We start from the raw sequence: 22,365 nt of genomic DNA on the forward strand, positions 1-22,365 counted from the left end.
GAATTGAAATGCCATTTTTAAGAAAGAAGGTAAAACATAGTTACAATGCAATAGAACTTCCAAAATCTGTATGTCCTGGAAATGCTAAGTCCTGGAAATGCAATGGGCAGGGCTTACGGTGGCTGGCTTGGAGCCAGCCTCTTCCCACAAAAGCTGGACTTGAACTGAAATCAACATGGTCATTGATCCAACACAAACACACCCCAGCCTCGACCAGCCATCGAGTGCCTTCTCCCATTGGAGAGACGATCCAGTTAAACACAAACCTCCGTTTGAACTACAGGAAATATACCCACAAGGAGGATAAACATCTGTGCAGAACCAGAAGCAAAATACTTAGGAATTCAACTAAAGCAGAGCGAGAAAGACCAAGAGACAGAGAGAGAGACAGAGCGAGAGCAAGAGACAGCGAGAGATACAGCAAGACAGAGGGAGACAGTGTTGGAGTGCGAGAGTGAGAAGATGCTGGGAACAGGGCTTTGGGTGTAGGGTTGTGGGGAAGGCGTTCTCTGGGGGGAACTTGTGCTGGACATTCAGCTGCGGGGCCTTTCCACTCTATAATGGACCAGCAGAAACATGAGTCGTTCGCTCGAGGGGAACGCTGAAACCCGAGAGCCGACTTTGTCCCTACTCTGCATTTGACCACAATAACTTGTAAAAACTGATCTGATCGCTACGGTTAAATCTGGCGTTAAACAGTTATGCATCAGCCCACGGATTGTCTAAAAGGCTGCGAGATGCTTAAGTATATACAAAGTGCTATCGATTAAGTGCAACAGAATGTAAAATGTTATCTTTCCACAGCTCATCTTGCACAATGTTTATCAGAGATGAATGACCATGCTTTATTGAGCGTGGTCATTTTCCCTGAAAGTCCTCATGTTATACACACAGAGACAAAGCATTTCATCGGACCAAAGAGAAGCAGCCCAGTAGAAGCTCACACATCACAAGCTGTGCTTGTGTGCGTTGGTCTTACCCTCTCTGGTGAGCACAGTGATGGGTATGCCCGGGTCACTGAGCTTGATGAAAGGTCCTCCCTCGCTGGCATCCAGGCCGTCTCTGGCCAGCAGAATGTTCTTGGTGCACACAAAGCCATGGACCAGCTTCTTGTCCTCCTGAACACACAAAACAGCAAGAGAGGGAGGGAGAGAGAGGGAAGTGAAGAGATGGACCGCGACGTTGCCATGACATCTAGAAATCATACCGTATTTAATGGGTTATAATATTGATGCATATATATTATGTAGGGGTTGATTATAACTCGTGAATAATACTGTATGAATCACTCTAATCATAATATTTTTTACAATTCATATATTATAATTATGCACGTCTTGAGCCAAGCGCCGGAACGTGTCCGGACCGCTTCTAGTGGGGATTGCAGTACGAAACAGCCGCTTCGCTGCTGTACCGCTTCCGAGACAGTTCTGGTGGAAATTGGCCTTTAGTGTGTGCGTGTGCTCTCACCAGGTAGCTGAGGGCTGAGGCCAGCTGCGTGGCCACCTGGAACTTCCACAATGTGCTGAGTGGGACTTGCTGCCTCATCATGAACTGATCAAGAGGTCCCAGCTGGAAATACTCTTCCACCATTATATCTGCTCACATACAGGCACACACAAGGAAAGACACGAGAACCCAAATGTGCACACAAATTAAATTCAAAGAACTTCATTTGTGGTCAGGCACATAAAAACAAGACATATTCAACAATAAATACTTAGTAATCATGAACGAGAATAAATCAATTCTTAAAAGTTAACACTAACACACACACACACACACACACACACTTACTCTCCAAGTTGCGGCCACACATTCCATGAAGTAGCACTATGTGTTTGTGGGACACCTGTCGCATCATGCTGGCCGTCTCAAAGAAGGCCTGTCCACAGGAGAGAGACAAAGAGCTGACTCATCACAAATTAAACCAGTGATGCAACTAATGTATAGGTAAAACAATTGTGTCCATTTATTCTATTATATCTTTTGTTAAGTGTAGCTCGGAGCTTAAAATAACCTTGACATATCTGTAGTCAATGCTGATCGAAAGTGATTTCAATCATATTATCAATTAGCTCCAAGTATAATAATTACGTTTGTGTTTGGTACACGTGTGTGTGTGAGTGCATGTGTGTATGTGTATTTGCAAGTGTGGGTGCATGCATGGGGTCACTTCTCACCAGGGAGATGTCTCTGTGGATGGAGCCCAGCACCTTGAGGACCACCTTGACCTCCTGGTTGGAGGAGAACCCGGCGTCCTCATCGTCCTCCTCACCTCGGACCCGAAGGGTGCCCAGGAGGATGTTGGTCCTTGTCCCCCGACCCAGGTGCTCCTCCTGACCCGGGAAGGAGGAACACACACTGGCTCAGACACTACAGTCTCTCGATACCACTACAGTATGTTGTCCGTCCTGGCACTTTGCATTGTGTAGCACCTTATCCTAGCTATCTTTGTTGGATACAGGCAGTGGGTTAACCTAGCAATTGTAAGGGTTCGGCACATGTTTCTATGAACATCTGTACTGTACCGACAGCGATATATTGTTCTCTTTCTTTTGACAAATGTACTGGATAAAAGCGTCTGCTAAATGCCCTTAATGTAAAATTTAAATCTACAATCTAGTCCAGGACTCTAGATACTGGACTCAATTCTGGTCAAGGACTCAAAATACTTAACTACTTTGACAAATTAGGATATAAGTCATATACGTATATATAACAGACTAAATGACTGTTTGAGAACCGATCTGCATTACAAGGGATAGTAGGGTACAGAGAGGCAAATGGATGCACTGTACGGAAGTATCTCAGCAGATGACATGAAACAAGTACACAAATAACAAATGGTGTGTTCCAGATTCCTCGGATACGAGCCTTCCGAGTCGGAAGTCGTGAAATCTCCCAGCATTCTTGCGGCATTTCTCTGAGGCACGCCTCCATTTTGTCTTCATCTCTCGGAATTCTGAGAGTAGACCGAGAGCAGTGATGACGCTCTCAACAAAAATGGCTGCGCCCGTGAATAGATTTATTTTTTTTGTCTTTGTACCACGTTGGTCATTTTAATGTTGCTCTTACACACTTGATTACATTGCTACTTTATTCCGGTCACCAATTTATGCATTTCACAGTCTTGTTGTGCGTGCAATACAATTTAAAGTTGTGTTTGTTTTCAAGCTGGTTTGCTAAAGAGGCTAATGTAACTAACAATAAATAACGACTAGCCAATTTCATGACACAATCACAAAGTCGAACGGGAACGCTATAAGTGCTCCGAGACTGGAAATGACGTCACAATTGCAACCCGGAAGACTGGTGTCCGAGGCATCTGGATCACACCAAAAGTCTACTGGTTCCCTGTCTAACTTTTCTGGAGCCTGTTCATCCCATCCACATGGTGTGGGCTGTGATAAAAGGTATGGATGGCAGTATGTTGTGGGTGCTCACCAGTTGTATGTCCTCCGGGAGGATGCGAATGAAGCTGACCTGGCAGTCAACCTTGAAGAGCTGGGCCTGTTTCTTAGTCACCACCAGCAAGTTGGACACCTCTGTTGGGACCAAAACACACACACGAACAGAGGAGTCTGTGTTCAAATTCACAACACAAAATGTGTCAATGTGTTATTTAATTACTGCAAGGAGCTATTTAGGTCACAAAACCACATTGTTCTGTTGCCTGATGTTTGTGTTTTGGTGTGTGTGACATGTGACATTTAGTGTGTGTGTGTGTGTGTGTGTGTGTGTGTGTGTGTGTGTGTGTGTGTGTGTGTGTGTGTGTGTGTGTGTGTGTGTGTGTGTGTGTGTGTGTGTGTGTGTGTGAGAGAGTAATTGGGGGTTTTGACAAGACACTGTGGTTAAGCAGAAGTCCCTGTACTATAACTATTGTTATGGTTGATTCTTAATCTGAGGATGCCCATGCATACATCAAGCCCCCGCTGTGCAGTCAACATGCTTTATTCTTATTGATATAAAATCTGTGCTTTAAAAAAAAAAGTTTACAAGCAAGATTTGCGACAATGCTGCAGGAGAGCATTCAACCTAGAACTCTGTCTCCTTAAAGACAGTGTCTGCATGACAGAATGTGTTCTAGAGCACATTAAAAAAAAAGAAAACACGAGTTAACTCTTGACCTTCTACCAGTCAACCTGACTTTATATAGGGTCACTTTATACAAACACTACCACTGCTATAGTGAAATGTGATATCTGTATGTTATTTTGAATACAGCTCAAGCACAGAAAGAAGTGAAGGTGTTAAAAGCAATGTACTATAAAGTTCTTCTTGTTAATGATAATGATGCAACCAGATGTGCCATGTTGTTTGTTTCTGCTCTAATCACTGTAATGTTGATACCTTACGCAACAATGCTATGCACCCAGACTCACACCCATCTTACAAACTCCTGCCTACCCCACTCCTGGCACAAACATGACAAAGCCACATTTACTATGCTTGTTTCCTCCCTGTATGTCCCCGTCTCCCTTTCACATGCACAACAACAACTACACACACACCCTCAATCACCTTGCAAATAAGGCGTAACACACATGCACATATCAAACCAGACTTGCAAGTGCAACTAAATTGGAATTACAGTGGGGCAAAAAAGTATTTAGTCAGCCACCAATTGTGCAAGTTCTCCCACTTAAAAAGACGAGAGAGGCCTGTAATTTTCATCATAGGTAAACCTCAGCTATGAGAGACAAAATGAAAAACAAAATCCAGAAAATCACATTGTCTGACTTTTTAAGAATTTATTTGAAAATTATGGTGGAAAATAAGTATTTGGTCACCTACAAACCAGCAAGATTTCTGGCTGTCACAGACCTGTAACTTCTTCTTCTTTAAGAGGCTGTTTACCTGTATTAATGGCACCTGTTTGAACTCCTTATCAGTATAAAAGACACCTGTCCACAACCTCAAACAGTCACACTCCAAACTCCACTATGGCCAAGACCAAAGAGCTGTCAAAGGACACCAGAAACACAATTGTAGACGTGCACCAGGCTGGGAAGTCTGAAACTGCAATAGGTAAGCAGCTTGGTGTGAAGAAATCAACTGTGGGAGCAATTATTAGGAAATGGAATACATACAAGACCACTGATAATCTCCCTCGATCTGGGGCTCCACGCAAGATCTCACCCTGTGGGGTCAAAATGATCACAAGAACGGTGAACAAAAATCCCAGAACCACACGGGGGGACCTAGTGAATGACCTCCAGAGAGCTGGGACCAAAGTAACAAAGGCTACCATCACTAACACACTACGCCGCCAGGGACTCAAATCCTGCAGTGCCAGACGTGTCCCCCTGCTAAAGCCAGTGCATGTCCGGGCCCGTTTGAAGTTTGCTAGAGAGCATTTGGATGATCCAGAACAGGATTGGGAGAATGTCATATGGTCAGATGAGACCAAAATATAACTTTTTGGTAAAAACTCAACTCGTCGTGTTTGGAGGAGAAAGAATGCTGAGTTGCATCCAAAGAACACCATACCTACAGTGAATGATGGGGGTGGAAACATCATGCTTTGGGGCTGTTTTTCTGCCAAGGGACCAGGACGTCTGATCCGTGTGACGGAAAGAATGAATGGGGCCATGTATCGTGAGATTTTGAGTGAAAACCTCCTTCCATCAGCAAGGGCACTGAAGATGAAACGTGGCTGGGTCTTTCAGCATGACAATGACCCCAAACACACCGCCCGGGCAACGAAGGAGTGGCTTCGTAAGAAGCATTTCAAGGTCCTGGAGTGGCCTAGCCAGTCTCCAGATCTCAACCCCATAGAAAATCTTTGGAGGGAGTTTAAAGTCTGTGTTGCCCAGCGAAGGCCCAAAAACATCACTGCTCTAGAGGAGATCTGCATGGAGGAATGGGCCAAAATACCAGCAGCAGTGTGTGAAAACCTTGTAAAGACTTACAGAAAACGTTTGACCTCTGTCATTGCCAACAAAGGGCATGTAACAAAGTATTGAGATGACCTTTTGTTATTGACCAAATACTTATTTTCCACCATAATTTGCAAATAAATTCTTTAAAAATCAGACAATGTGATTTTCTAGATTTATTTTTTTCATTTTGTCTCTCATAGCTGAGGTATACCTATGATGAAAATTACAGGCCTCTCTCATCTTTTTAAGTGGGAGAACTTGCACAATTGGTGGCTGACTAAATACTTTTTTGCCCCACTGTATATGCAATAGGGCTTGCAACTAAATTGGAATTATATGCAATAGGGCTTCTTAGGAGCAGCGCAGCTGTGTTGTGTACAGATGCATGATAGGAATCATTGATTATTAATGGTTTTGGCAAATATCCCCAAATCAGAATCTGAAAAACCCTCTTTTATTCAAGAGAACAGAAACAGCCATTGTTGTTGTGAACCTGAAAAGGCTCAAGACTACCATTTTCTATGCAATGGCTTGAAAAATACCTAAATTATATACAATTTCTGTAAGGGCAAATTGAGTGGTATGAAAGGTTGTATAAGCGATGTTGGGTGACGTCACTTCTGTTGGTATTTGAAGTGAGATCCCAAACAAACAGAGCCAGCTCGCCCCTCCCTTCCGTGTTTCGTGCATCCAGTAAAAACGATCATGAACGCAGGGCAAAAGCCCACAACACCCACCCAGGGCTCCAGACTAACTTTGTTCACTAGGACAACTTTAGCCTCTAACCGAAAATTTTAGGGGCGCAACCAGAAGTTTTAGGGGCACACACCGTAAATCAACATGCCAACCAAATATTCACATTTCTACTAATTTGCACTGTATTACTAATACCGTATTTCCCGCACTATAACACGCACCGGATTATAAGGCGCACCTTCAATGAATGACCTATTTTAGAACTTTTTTCATAAATAGGGCGCACCGGATTATAAGGCGCATAGCATAGAAGATACTGCAGTCAAACGTTTGACTGGGGATGCGTTATGCATCCACTAGATGGAGCTGTGCTAATTGTATAGCTCGTCACGCGCAACGCAACTGTGAGGACGAGTTGCTGCATTTAGCAGATATAAAACTGGAACCTTTATGACAAAAAAGTAAAACACAATTACGCAGTTCCAAACCTTAGATTTTTTAAATATCTTGCAAACGTGAATGATACAAAGTAGAGCATCGCACCCTCGAATCTTGTAGTGTGGCCAGTCTTCCGCCCGATTTCCTGGCTCTGTGATCGTATAGTGTGACCTTCCTAATAGTGGAGGAATATCTGTCGTGTGGTCTGAACCAGCCATAAAGGGAATGTCAACAAAACAGTCAGACAAAGTCAAACTTTATTAAGCGTTCCGACAACTTTGTTCATTTGTAAACACGAATTGATCCATATATAAGGCGCTCCGGATTATAAGGCGCACTGTCATTTTTTGAGAAAATTACCGGCTTTTAAGTGCGCCTTATAGTGCGGAAAATACGGTAAATATATTGATAATAGATGCTGTTTCAAATTTGGTGTCACATTTTATTGTGATTCTCATCTATCCCAACGGTTTCCAGGTGTGCGCGCATGAGCACGGAAGCAACAGTTCCCCGGAGGAGTGCGCCTGCATGTCGTGCTGCTTGACAGGACACTGCGCCTCCTCTCTGTCCGCTCTCCATTGAGAATGCATTAGCAGGCGCGACAAACGCCTCCCATGTGAAAAGCCCTTTATGGCACCTGAAGCAGAGTCCTGCCTGCACAGGGGTACCCGCGGGTAACCCCCACAATCTGGATGAAACAGTTGAAAAATAATGTGTCGGACACGGGTGCAGGTCGGGCCGGACGCTTGAACACCGTGGGTCAGTCACGGGATTTGCGATTGCGAGCGAGACTTCTCCGGTGCTAGATATGTTATTCAGGAACGGAGGAGTCAACTTAATCCGTCAACAGTGGAAGATCTGCTTTTCTTGCACCGCAATCTAAGGCACCACGCCAAACAACTGATGTGTAGTGTAAATCGCATTCCATCTAATGTGCCTAATTTTCCTTCGGGTGCAGGTCGGGCATCGGTTTTAATTCATAGCGGGTCTGGTCGGGTGCGGAATGTATTTCGCTCTGCTGTCGGAACAAGGGTCGGATGCGGTTTTATTTATTGCGGGTACGGGTTTGCAAAATAAGACCCCAGGACTCTGACTGGCGCTGGCACACTAGCCGCAGGTCGGAAGAACAAGTCAATAGTTTGCTTGTTCAAACGCACGTAGCAGGTTGTGAAATCGTTCTCCTTCTCACAGATGTTTACGCTCGCTCGATAATCTCTAGGACCCTCCCCCACCACACATTAGCCACTCAAAGTGGCTATTCCCTATCATTCTCACACACATTGGCCTGCTACAGATTCCGGATTCATTGACACGCCCCTTCCATGTGTAACGTGTAAAAATAAATAATAAAAAAGGGCAAATTTACTGGTCAAACATGTGCGACCAGATGTAAAATTCAGCCGCACACTCAATTTTGCGACCATTTAGTCGCAGTCTGGAGCCCTGCCACCCCTTGTCGGTGATTGGTTGGAATACTATTTATTTGGGTTTTGAGTGGTTGGTAGTACAATTCATTTTTTCTATACGATCTCGGCACATAGGCTGCCTACAGAGACCCATTTTTTGGACGGCTTGCTTATGTTTCGGCCTAGAATCGCTGATACAACCTTTATCTCTTCTTTTGTGCTTTAGCCTCCCCTCTCGCTTTTTGTCCCTCAAAGATACAATTTAAAAGTTTATAATTATGTGCAGGAGAAACACCTTAATTAAGCTGTGCTTAATTAATTCAGATATAAGGGAAAGTATTTTTGGATCCTTGTATACAGCTCCCTTCTTCTGATCTGATGTGAAGCTGGGCCCATTGTGAACACAGGCTAACCTCAATGTTCCCCTGGGCCGCTGGTCTTTTGCTTGAGTTTACTGGTCTACCGGTTCTGAACCCCTCACCTCTTGGCTGGGGTGGGCAGCAGCGGACCAGTTGGAATTCGATGTTGTCCGCGCGGAGGCTCTGACCGGCCAGATGGTCCAGAAGCTCACGTAGGGTGGGCCGGAAGGTCTCTGTGCCATACAGGCAGAACCCACTGGGGCTCACCTCTACCTGGAAGTTCTTGTACTGGGTCACCATACGGGACTCCCTCAGGTCCAACTAGGTTTGTGGAAGCATAATAAAATAAACACAGTGGAGAATTTTTTTTAGATTCACATTTTATGTTACATTTGTAATTATTATCAACTATTATAAATCCTTTTTTATCTGTCAAATTTGAGTTTCTAAAGAGTGCATAGTCAGAACACCAACTATGAAAAGTATTAATTGAGAGGATAAAGGAAGGGAAAAACAAGGTTCAACATTAATACATGTTTACTAGAATTTGAGGGAGCGACTAAGTGGAGAAAGAAACATTTTTTTTACTTTTTTTTTTTCTTTTGTTGCCTCAACGTTGTCCAGAAGGATTTCAGCTAGATTTGAGAAATGTGTATTTGCCTTTTTATGGTAAGGGTATCAGCAGCTTACTATTAAACATGTATATTTTTTTGCAATGCCACACTAACACTACTGTTAGATTGTTCCAAACAATTCTGTCTGCAGTGGGAAATGCAGCAGAACAATTGTGATTAAAAGCATGACATTATACCCAGCGGTGTCCCAGGTGTTTGGGGCTCCAGTTTGGGGCTCAAGTTTGGGGCTTCAGTTTTGGGCTTCAGTTTGGGTTTGTGAGTGCCTGTTAGGCTCACCTCGCGGCAGACCACAGTGATAATGATGAATTGATACTCGGTGCAGCTCCAGCGTAGGATGTAGGTGCCCTCCTGGTTGCCCTCTTGCCGCAGCTTGTGGACGGCATAGTCCGTACTGGGAGAGGTTAATAGAAATACATTATTCAAATGTTCAACTTAAAGAGGCCTACACCAGTTTGCGTGATTAAACCAACAGCAGATAAGCATTTAACATGAGCCACCTGCCACGAAGGCAAACAGGGATTATATAGTATTTTGGTGTTGTGGAATCAGTACAGACAAAATATCCCTGTACAAGTGCTTTACAAAATATCTTGAGGCAAAGAACGAAGTGCTCCTGCTATTGTTTACATTCCTAGAAGGCTCTCACTGACATGATTAGGTAGCATAGCAGCTAGCTATTGTGTGTTGAGTGAAAAACTCATCTCATCTCAAGCTTCATCTCATCTGCTGACATACTAGCCAATTAAGGTAGGGGTCTCACTTCACCAGATTACAACAAGATCAAACGTTAACCAAGAGTTGTTACCATATATGACCATGATAATAGGACAACACCTCATGTACATCTGTATTTTAAGTGAATTAGCAAAAGTGAATTAATTCATTAATTCCATTGTCCACAGAGCTGAAATAACACAGCACTCTACTACATGCCCGGGATGAAACAACTTAATCAAAGCTGCTTTCATCAGCAACATTGTTTTTGTATTTTCCACTGTGCACACACACACACACACACACACACACACACACACACACACACACACACACACACACACACAAACAACTGACCAAATGGGGCCGTGACAGCCGTCATCGGTGTTGCGAGCCACTGAGGAGGGGGCCACGTCCTTGCATAGGTAGTGGTGAGCATCCACCGTCAGCCGGAAATATCCATCCACCAGAGCCACAAAGGACAAAGCTCTGGCCCGGGCCCTGGACGCCAGCTGCAGTTCCTGGTGACATTGAGGAGAAAGGGAGAGATGGGTGGTTAAAACACCACATGAGAGATGGAGGGAGATGGTGGAAATACAGAATTAGTGCAGAGTTCGTATGACCCTTTTCCATAAACATGTGCTGGTTTGGCAAGCCCTGTTGTTACGGAGATGCAAATCCCAGCACTGGGATTTACATCTCCGTAACAAGTTCTTGACACAACACACACTTTTTGTATTTATTTTTTTATTATTGGGTAAAATGTGAATGATTTGTTACAGAGACATTTAATATATTGAGTTTGTTCAGACACATAAACCGTTTTATGCCTACTAATCTCATCAGCTCCTTGATAGACAATTTATTTCAGATAAGTCTTGTTTACACAAGTTCTGCACATATTTTCCAGAGTGCTATATGATGTCTTTGATATTAGGGAAAAAAAATACAAGCCTATGCTGTTGAGAACCCCAGCCATACTGAGCGTGCATATGTGTGAATATTTCTAAATGGAGGTGGGTCTGGCGCACTATGGCCCGACTGCAGAGATGGTCCATGCAGGCGCAATTTAGCACAACTAGTAGAGTTTAAACTGTATTGGAAACAAATATGAACACGGGTCCGACTTGGTCCGACTAAGCGCTGTCAGTGGAAAATGGCCATTAGAGAGAATATGGCAGATAATTGGCCTGTTATTTTCTAGTTCGTGATTGCAACAGTGTTTTTATGAAAGCATGCACAAGACCAATTGTTTTGATTTGATACAAACATTTCGCAAAGAGGTTTCTAACCGCATGCTGGTTAGCATTAATGATGTTCAGACTTCAGAACAAAGTATTCCAAGAAGAAAGCAAGAGCAGTTTAGCCGGTATTGATCCTCTCTGTTTTGCCAACATGAACAACCTCTGAAGTGGTTGTAGGTAGGAAGAGAGTCAAAGTAACTCACATCCTGCATCTAGAAGAATTTGATTGATTATATATAACAATCAGGGAACTAAGTACACCGTTTTCTCTGGCGTCAGGGAAACATGGGAGAGTCCTCACCATCCTCTTGTTGTCCTGGCGATAGATGGTGACGGTGGCATCTTTGATGACGATGTGTGTGATCTCATGAAAATCACAGAAGACCACCCAGCCCTCTGCTTTCTCCTTCTCCTTCTTGTATTTGTCGTCAAACTTCTTCTTAGCCTTATTCTTTTCCTTTGGTATCACTGCGTCCTATAGGAGGAATGATATTTTTTTTGTCATTTCATCCCATTTAATTTAAAAGGTCCCATGGCATGAAATTTTCTCTCTATGAGTTTTTTTTGATTTGTTGTAAAATGAGTTCCCCTAGCCTGCCTATTGTCCCCCAGTAGCTAGAAATGGCGTTGGGTGTAAAACGAGCACTAGGTATCCTGCTCCGCCTTTGAAAAAGGAAAGCTCAGATGCTCCGATTTCGAATTTGGCCCCATATGTCGTCATAAGGGGCCAGGTCACCTCCCCTTCTTTGCTTTGCCCGCCCAGAGAATTTGGCCCGCCAATGAGACAATGAGCTACGACTGTTGAGTACACTTCTTTGTTATTTGGATAACCATTCTGCTGAAACCGTTCTGCTGTTTACCGCTGCTGGTCGGTGGTGCCTCGGTGCTGCCCGCTTCCGAAACGGTGGTACCTCGGCAGCGGGCAGCGGGGCCCCGGTGGGAGACAATCGCTGTCAACAATCGCGGGCAACAATCCCTTTCTCCTCCATGTCGCGGTTCAGTCTACTTCAGATTGATGTGGATGTGGAAGAACCAGAGAAATCGGAGAACCCAACGCAGTCATTTGAGGTTCATAATATCGTCTGCAGGTGTTATGGCGCATAACACGTCGGTTTCTCTGACGTCTCTGGTATTTCCACAAAGACTCGTAGTAGGGGTTACCTCAGCCATGGTTGAGAAGGAATTCGGGGAAAGGAACTTTGGCTTTGACTTCCTGAAGTAGGTACATGAACCGCGACATGGAGGAGAAAGGGATTGTTGCCCGCGATTGTCTCCTGCCGGAGCCCCGCTGCCGAGGCACCACCGCCGCGAGGCACCACCGTCGCGGGGCGGTGGTTCCTCGGCGCTGCCCGCTGCCCGCTTCCGAGACGGTAGTGCCTCAGCAGCGGGCAGTGGGTTTCCGGCGGGGGACGATCACGGTCAACAATCGCGGGCAACAATCCTTTTCTCCTCAATGTCGTGGTTCAGTCTACTTCAGATTGATGTGGAAGTGGTAGAACCAGAGACGTTGGAGAACCCGACGCAGTCGCTTGAGATCATAATATCGTCTGGAGGCTCACACAGCTTTTGGCCACGGTAATATATATTATATAATATAGAGATACATGTATAATATGATAATATTTAGATATAGAGCTCCAGGACTCCCGCCGGAGCACCCAGAGTGTTCTAGAATATTTACAGAACACGGCCAAAAGCTGTGTGCGCCTCGCCATTGCGTTACATCCACTGTAAACACGAGAGCATGGTACCATGGCCGCAAGCTTCTCAGGGCCACACCCCCACCCTCCACCTTGACCCGCCTCTTTCCGCACGTTTGTGGAAAGCTCATTGTGGGTCTGGCTTGTAGTTGCTGTAATTCTGCACCAAGGCTGAATTTCTTGAACGTCTTCAAATACTGTATTAAGGGCCCACTAACACCTATATATAAGCATCCATTAAGTAGCATGCCATGGGACCTTCAACAATATTTTCAATAGAGTGCTAGCGCTACATCAGGTACACAACAATTTGGCATTGCACAACAGAATTAACATCAAAGTAAAAATGTGCCAGTGATAATGATCTCTCCCACCCTCAGGCTGTAAATCCTCCTCACTCACGTTGGACGGCTTCTTCCTCCATGAGATACCAGTGGTACCAGTGACCTGGACTTGCATGTCATGGCTACTCTCAGGGCTGGGATCCTTGCTCTGTCCTTGACTCTGGTTGTAGTAACCTTGGAATAAAACATAACCCGTAAACATAGTCTTTATGGGTTAATGGCAAAATTATCTTTACACAACACAAAATGTATTAATATAAGGAATGTATCTTTAATCATCATAAACATCCTTCGGATCCCCTCCTTCAACAAAGGAAACCCAATTGGGGTACACCACACGGGAGGATGCAAAGTGGGGAACCTCACAAAACCAGTAAGGTAGCCATGTAGCCAGGAGGAGTCCCTACCATGGTACCCCCCGTTGCAGAGGTCTCGGTCGGGGCTGATGGACAAAGAGACCGGCTCCAGCACCTCACTGCCGAGGTCACAGGTCAGGCTCTCCAGCGTTGCCAGGTACTTGAGCTTCAGGTCGTACAGTGAGATGTTGCTGTCCTGCACCGTACGCTGCTTGAAGTCCTGGAGGAACTTCCTGAAGACGCTGCTGATGCGCAAGCGCGTCAGCAAATTGCGCTGCTTGATGTTGCGGTTCAGCGACTCGGGGATGAAGCGCTTGTAACTGATGAGGGGGGAGAGGAAATGTAGCGGTTAAAAAGATATGCCTAACATAGAAAACAGAGCTTTCAAATTAGGCCTTACTAGGTTTCAATTACAGGATATTTCCCAATGACCTACAATGGTGGAGGGTCTCTCTACATCCAAACACTGTGAGGCCCCCGGTGGGCCGTTAGAGGAACTACATGTTCCTCTTCACAAATGGGCGGTCATGGCTGCCCCAAGTTTGATTAATATGAAGATGATAGGAAACATAAAACTGCTCTTATGTAAACTGTTCCCTACAATTAAACACAGCTCATGGCTTCTAGCATAAAATGCACAGAATGAGTTTCCCATGGGCAATAATAAAAAGTATTTAAAGTTTGTTTTTTAACAATAACTTCCTTTGAGCTGCACAAAACTGCAGACCTTGTGTAGGGTTGAAAATGATTTGTATTTTATACTAGAGTAGTTTTATGGGTAGTTTCAGAGATTCTAGACATTCTTAATGTTGCTCACAGAAGGCCATTCTGCACACTGAAACCCACTAGCTTGTTACTACCATAGCATTCCATGAGTGTTATGGCCGACTAACCTTAAAGGCCATATAGCTTGTAGGTTGTTGTTATTCAATGCTTTGACGCGTGTGTCATATCCAATCTTATTGCAAAAAACCCATAGAACTCTCAAGAAGGCACGATAGCTTGCACAGGGTTTTTATATCCAAAAAACAAAACATCAGGTAATCCAAGTTTACATGTTCTCCGGTCCAATGCCGAATAGATGTTCAAAGTTATGATCCTTTTGCCTTTACATGTTCATCCAATAAAACATGCCATGGGACACGACGAAGACGATCAAAAACTTATTTCGATCCACACCTACAAACTTCTCCGATCTTATAACCACGTTGTTAACATTATTCTAACAGTCATGCACACAACCACAAGTTACGGCATTAATCGGTCGTAAAACAATAATAGATAACGTAAACTGACTAAATGCAAAACTAGAAATATTAAATATTATTCAACATGTTTCCTTGCATATACAGTGGGGCAAAAAAGTATTTAGTCAGCCACCAATTGTGCAAGTTCTCCCACTTAAAAAGACGAGAGAGGCCTGTAATTTTAGCAAAATAAAATCCAGAAAATCACAGTCTGATTTTTTAAGAATTTATTTGCAAATTATGGTGGAAAATAAGTATTTGGTCACCTACAAACCAGCAAGATTTCTGGCTGTCACAGACCTGTAACTTCTTCTCTAAGAGGCTCCTCTGTCCTCCACTCGTTACCTGTATTAATGGCACCAGTTTGAACTCCTTATCAGTATAAAAGACACCTGTCCACAACCTCAAACAGTCACACTCCACTATGGCCAAGACCAAAGAGCTGTCAAAGGACACCAGAAACACAATTGTAGACCTGCACCAGGCTGGGAAGTCTGAATCTGCAATAGGTAAGCAGCTTGGTGTGAAGAAATCAACTGTGGGAGCAATTATTAGGAAATGGAATACATACAAGACCACTGATAATCTCCCTCGATCTGGGGCTCCACGCAAGATCTCACCCTGTGGGGTCAAAATGATCACAAGAACGGTGAACAAAAATCCCAGAACCACACGGGGGGACCTAGTGAATGACCTCCAGAGAGCTGGGACCAAAGTAACAAAGGCTACCATCACTAACACACTACGCCGCCAGGGACTCAAATCCTGCAGTGCCAGACGTGTCCCCCTGCTAAAGCCAGTGCATGTCCGGGCCCGTTTGAAGTTTGCTAGAGAGCATTTGGATGATCCAGAACAGGATTGGGAGAATGTCATATGGTCAGATGAGACCAAAATATAACTTTTTGGTAAAAACTCAACTCGTCGTGTTTGGAGGAGAAAGAATGCTGAGTTGCATCCAAAGAACACCATACCTACAGTGAATGATGGGGGTGGAAACATCATGCTTTGGGGCTGTTTTTCTGCCAAGGGACCAGGACGTCTGATCCGTGTGACGGAAAGAATGAATGGGGCCATGTATCGTGAGATTTTGAGTGAAAACCTCCTTCCATCAGCAAGGGCACTGAAGATGAAACGTGGCTGGGTCTTTCAGCATGACAATGACCCCAAACACACCGCCCGGGCAACGAAGGAGTGGCTTCATAAGAAGCATTTCAAGGTCCTGGAGTGGCCTAGCCAGTCTCCAGATCTCAACCCCATAGAAAATCTTTGGAGGGAGTTGAAAGTCCGTGTTGCCCAGCGAAGGCCCAAAAACATCACTGATCTAGAGGAGATCAGCATGGAGGAATGGTCCAAAATACCAGCAGCAGTGTGTGAAAACCTTGTAAAGACTTACAGAAAACGTTTGACCTCTGTCATTGCCAACAAAGGGCATGTAACAAAGTATTGAGATGACCTTTTGTTATTGACCAAATCCTTATTTTCCACCATAATTTGCAAATAAATTCTTTAAAAATCAGACAATGTGATTTTCTAGATTTGTTTTTTTTCATTTTGTCTCTCATAGCTGAGGTATACCTATGATGAAAATTACAGGCCTCTCTCATCTTTTTAAGTGGGAGAACTTGCACAATTGGTGGCTGACTAAATACTTTTTTGCCCCACTGTAGATATAGCAATAAAAATAACACACCTTTACAAATTGAAAATAAACTAAATTGGCTCTTACAACGAGTATGCTGCCACTGCCATATATGGGCAGTCACTTGCGAGGTCTATAGCTCCGCCTAGGTTTTAACCTCCTTCCATTACACACCACAACCTTTCCCTTTGGTTGTTCTCACCTGATTTCATTGGTGTTGGTGGTTGTCAGCGGAATGTCCCGGTTCATGGAGTCGTGTGTGATGGCCAGCACTGCCATGCCCAGACATTCGTTCTCCATCTCATGCTGGTCAACCTCAGACTGGGGAGACCTCAGCGGGGCAAGCCCCTTTTGGAAGTCATGCTGGCCCTGTACGATATAAAAAAAGACACACACACATTCAAAAGTCCCATTTGGATGTTTAAAAGGATAGCCTGGGAAGCTGAAGAATCTCCAGCAGACCTGGCCCAGGTTTGACCAATCGGAAGAGTTCATCTAATATGGGGCGGGTCTGATGACTGTACACAGGAGCGTCCTATGAGAACACATTGAGGCTTTTTCATAAACAAACAAGATTGGCTCTGATTGGTTGTAGGTTGATCACATTGCATCCAGAGGCATTTTGGTCTGCACTGTTTGCAACACCCCTTGAACTGAGAGGTTCCAGACTAATACGCATTTTCAATTCTTCTTGCGTTTTCAGGCTTGGGTAAGTGTGTTCAGTAAAAATAGAGGGGAGCTTACACACACCTGGGCAAACAGGTACTCGAGAGAGGCAGCGTCCAACAGAGGCGTTCCTTCCGGTATGTTCTGGGAGCCTCCTCGAAGCTTGCTGATGCAGTGTCTCCAGACTTGAGGCTGGCCCTCATTGGTGCCATGCCAGTTCTTGAAGTAAAACCTAGAAAATGTGCACAACACCATGCAAACAAGTATGTTCATGTATTGAATGTAACTTGTTCATCCACGACTATGAAAAATTATAATTGTGGTTATCTGGCCCATTATTAAAACAGAATTAGGATCAACCAATTCTAGCGTCATTAATGAAAATGATGAACCTGTTTTGGTTCTGCATCGGGTTTTAGCAAGCGAACCAATCACAGCCCTTGTTGCTGCGTAGCCTCGAAGGAAAGTCACCATTTTTGGGAGGCACACGTAAGGCCCTCAGCAAGCACGTGACGGGTCCGTACACCCCCTTGCGTTGCGTCGAAGTAGAACCATAATCAACCCTTTACTCGTTAGAATGCTTGTTGCTTCAGTTGTAACTGTTTGTCATTTGATGTCAATGTAACCAATATTTTTGTTAATGCATTGATTGCAAATTTTCCCTAGCTAGCTAGCTTAATGCATAGGTCAAAGAAGCGAGTGGGCGTGTTACAGACGCGTTGATGATGCAACTGTCATGCAACTGGTGCGAAACCGGGAGCACAGAATGTAGCTGCTTCGTACTTTTCTCTTCTTGCCATACATCAAACAAAAAAAAAAAAAGTTGCAAAGACTCTCGGGATGCTTCGATCAGGGTATTTTAGGCCGATCCCAATCTTTTTAATCTGGAAATAAATATTAATAGGATGTTAGGATAAGGTTATTAAAATCATTGTTTGCTAATTATATAAATGTTCTTGCATATGAGTCTCTAAAATGGATAATAGCATAGACTGTATGAATAATGCTTTGCATTACAAATAATGACTTATTGATCATTGTTTTATGTGTTTATGTAATAAATAGTCTTATTATACTGTGTGTCTGGACGTTTATGAAGATTGTGCGATAAGCAATGTTTATGTGTAGGCCAACATTACATGGGAGATGCTTATTTTTGAAGGCTACTTTTTGTTCCTTTGATGTGGCGCAAGACTATTTTACAGATACACAAACGCGTTGCTCAAAGGCTGTCACTTTAAAGCAGGCATCTCCAAACGGCGGAATGCGGTCCGGGTCCGGACCCATGACCAATTTAAAATAATGTGATTTTTTTTTCTTTTTTTAATATTTCACTATACAAAGCATGATTATGTTAATAAAGACATTTCTCACTGAAATACAAATTGAAAGGCAGAATAGTCCGTAGTAAAGCATAAAAACAGCAAAAAGTAATGATCTTCACAGAGCGAAGATCATGCACTCCCCCCCTCCCTCCGTCCGTCATGGCATTTGCGTAATAGCATCACTCAAAAAATAGCCAATCAAATCGTTTGTTTACCAGAAGAGCGATTTGGAATGAGAAAATGGCTTGCTCGAAAATTAGGAAAGTTGCCCATGAAAACAGACATTTTAAAGATGAACGGACTGACCAATACGTTCATTCTCCCGCAAGGCAATACTAAACCTTTGTTGTGTCTTTTATGTGTTGAAACCGTGGCGCTGATAAAAAGCGGGAATATTAAGCAGCATTACGAATCCAAACACAGATCCTTCGAGGAAAAGTATCCCCCGAAGTCAGAAGTAAGAGCATGGAAAATATCCTATATTTTTGATCCTTCGATGTCGGCTTTTCCTATCATTGTGAAGCAGAATTTACCAAGCGTTGGATTGTTCACCCACTAATAGGGAACATGAGCTGGGTTTAGACTGTCGTGAGACAGGTTAGTTTTACCCTACTGATGATGTGTTGTTGCAATAGTAATCCTGCTCAGTACGAGAGGAACCGCAGGTTCAGACATTTGGTGTATGTGCTTGGCTGAGGAGCCAATGGGGCGAAGCTACCATCTGTGGGCTTATGACTGAACGCCTCCAAGTCAGAATCCCCCCTAGATCTGATGATACCATAGTGCCCGGGCTATACGATTGTTCCAGGATAACCGACCCCTCCGGGGGGTGGCGCAGAAAGACATTTGATACTGACTTGGGGTGCGGCCGAATGATGGTCGCCCCTCTCCATGATCACACCGCATGTTGATGAAGGACCGGGTGTTAAACCACTTGCATACGACCTGATTCTGGGTCAGGGTGTCGTTAGTAGCAGAGCAGTTTTATGACTGCGATCTATTGAAAGTCATCCCTCGATCAAAGCTTTTCACAACAGTCCACAAGAGACTGTTGTGCTTGAACGCCGCTGCCGAGACGTTACTTGAAGGTAAACGAAGGGATGAATTGTGTGAAAAAATAAAGCAAATCCCAATGTCAGCTGCAACGACAACCAGAAAATCCGAAATGTTATCAAATGGCGCACTGTCACAGCTTGATGCGGCTGTTCAGAGTGCCCCATCCTTAGCCATTGATGAGTCTTCAGATGTAACGAATAATGCCCAGCTTTTGGTTTATGTGCGATTTTTTCATCAAGACAAGAAAGAGATCTGTGAGGACCTGTTGGGTCTAACACCACTTGAGACACATAAAAGACGAGAAGATATTTATGAGGCTATTAAGGAGATGCTGTCAAAGAGGGGGATTGATCTAACAAAGGTTGTTTCAGTCACTACATATGGGGTACCTGTTTTGCTTACTTGAAATGTAGGCCTAGTGTACCTGTTTTGCTTACTTGAAATGAAGGCCTAATGCTCTTTTTGTGTTTATTTGAAATGTAGGCCTGGTGTACCTGTTTTGCTTACTTGCAATGTAGGCCCTAATGCTCTTTTTGTGTTTATTTGAAATGTAGGCCAGGTGTACCTGTATTGCTTACTTGAAATGTAGGCCTAATGCACTTTTTGTGTTTATTTGAAATGTAGGCCTGGTGTACCTGTTTTGCTTACTTGAAATGTAGGCCTAATGCACTTTGTGTTTATTTGAAGTGTAGGCCTAGTGTTCCTGTTCTGCTTACTTGACATGTAGTCCTTATGCACTTCTTATGTTTACTTGAAATGCAGGCCTAATGTACCTGTTTTGTTTACTTGAAATGTTAATACGCGTTACTTTGTCTTACTTGTTTTTCATGGTTAAAAGTAAGCTATTTGAAAATAAATACATCTGAAATTATAAGGAAATATGCCGTGTTGATTGTTTTTGACAAAAGTAGGCTATTAGGACGTGGTAGGGTAGAGGTTCGGACCTTTCTTGGAAGGAATTTTTAGTAACTGGACCTTGTTCAATTTTAATTGAAGACCCCTGCTTTAAAGGCTGCAGTTCTCGCATGTTATGATTTTCAGAAGTCAACCAAGTTGCTGATAGCCGATGGTTACTTTCTTAATTTATTGGGATTTATTTAGAGAGTTTTGTACACACGTCAACAAGTTGGAAATGTATGATTGGACAACAAATTGAGACAAAACTACAATTCAAATATTAAACATAAATATTAAATATTTAAAATATTTTATGTTTAATTGAAGCCTACATGTATTGTGAGTCAAGACGAATAAGTTCTGGGTGGTATACTGGTATGAACGTGAATACCGGTGATTTTGCTCTACTATTGATATCTTGCATTCATATTGTTTTGAAAAAACCTTGATGACCTATTTTGTTGAGTGGAGGTAGCATGTACCCGTTGTGCATATGTAGCAAAAACAATCGTACGTAGGTAGCAGTTGTTCACTAACAAAATAAACACCATATATTGACACACAGGCATGTGTAACCCAGCTTATTTTCTTCTAAGATAATCGCTAAGTACTGTACTTTACGATGTCCCCTAAACGCATTGCGGGCGCATGCACGGCAGAACAGAGAAAGTTACGAGACACACACGCAACTGCGATAGTAGTTTATTGATGAAGAAAATGATATAGATAAGATACATAAATGATAAAGATAAGATACCTAATAACAAAAAGTAGTCTTCTGGGGAGGGCTCCGGACAGGTGCTCTCCGAGTTAATAGACAAATATCCTGGCTGTTTTTTTTTTTTGAGGGACGACTGTTTCAACTGGACTGATTCAACTGCTTTCACCATCATCGCTGTTCCTGGATGCCATCATCTTTCATCTGACATCTGTTGCATGGACATTGTGCTCAAATCCAGGCGGCGGTAAGAAGGAAATTAAGGAACCAAACTGAGGATTCTTTTATTTTGATAATTTTTATTCTGAGTAAGGTTTTTCTTCAGCTGTTTTCTTCAAGTTTTCTTTTGGTTCTTGGGCCCAAGACAAACAAAACGGAATAAACATTTGTTATATTTTAAAGGTCAACACTGTTAAACGTACAGTTTAACCAACAAACCATACTTTGTAAGTTTTGTCGCCGTGTTGTTTCAGCCAGAGGTGAAAACACTAGTAACCTTGTGAACCACCTGAGAACAATGCATATACGTCAATATGAGGAATGCACCCGAATGCGTGCAACAGTTAGCACCAGAGCACGACCCAAGACGAGCGCGACTCAGCAGTAAATGAAGTCATCATTCACTGCCAGTGTTTAACAGTGTTACAAGCCTAATGGTTCCCAAGCTATCTGGTTACTGATCGCATGCATGTCACATATGTAGCTATTCCACAAACCTACCTTTAGTTTGTATGGGTCGTGTGTCTTACAGAGTACTACATTAAAACGCAGCTTTAATACGTGATTATATTAATTATTTGCTTTATTAAAAAGAAAAAATGGTCACGGGCTGGAATCGACCACACTCTGTCGTCAACAATAGGCATTTTTACACTGCCAAGCCGGTCGGTCGCGGCTTGGCACGCCCGGCAATTTCACCGTCTTGACTGTGAAAACGAGGGGGTAAAATCCTCCGTTCGTCACAACGCCGGTTTACTTGGTTCACTGGAGAAGGCGGTGCTACGCATGGAGTCTACACCTCTTTAGAATAATTTGCATAC

At 43.5% G+C, this 22,365-nt stretch overlaps 1 protein-coding gene across 1 annotated transcript in view; it reads right to left on the reverse strand.

The window, feature by feature from the left end:
- Positions 1–22,365, reverse strand: part of jak1 (Janus kinase 1) — a 69,075-nt gene that overhangs the window by 24,109 nt on the left and 22,601 nt on the right. The window contains exons 4-16 of the mRNA XM_079739955.1: positions 17,414–17,561; positions 16,866–17,032; positions 13,829–14,097; positions 13,480–13,595; positions 11,679–11,852; positions 10,491–10,654; positions 9,696–9,810; positions 8,907–9,105; positions 3,448–3,548; positions 2,184–2,339; positions 1,798–1,885; positions 1,471–1,598; positions 980–1,118 (exon numbers count right to left, since the gene is read on the reverse strand). Of these exons, the coding sequence (XP_079596081.1) occupies positions 980–1,118; positions 1,471–1,598; positions 1,798–1,885; positions 2,184–2,339; positions 3,448–3,548; positions 8,907–9,105; positions 9,696–9,810; positions 10,491–10,654; positions 11,679–11,852; positions 13,480–13,595; positions 13,829–14,097; positions 16,866–17,032; positions 17,414–17,561 (1,964 nt within the window). The remainder of the gene's footprint in view (positions 1–979; positions 1,119–1,470; positions 1,599–1,797; positions 1,886–2,183; positions 2,340–3,447; positions 3,549–8,906; positions 9,106–9,695; positions 9,811–10,490; positions 10,655–11,678; positions 11,853–13,479; positions 13,596–13,828; positions 14,098–16,865; positions 17,033–17,413; positions 17,562–22,365) is intronic.

This window comes from Pollachius pollachius, assembly GCF_949987615.1.
Source record: "Pollachius pollachius genome assembly, chromosome: 7".
In the NCBI taxonomy this organism is placed as follows: Eukaryota; Metazoa; Chordata; class Actinopteri; order Gadiformes; family Gadidae; genus Pollachius; species Pollachius pollachius.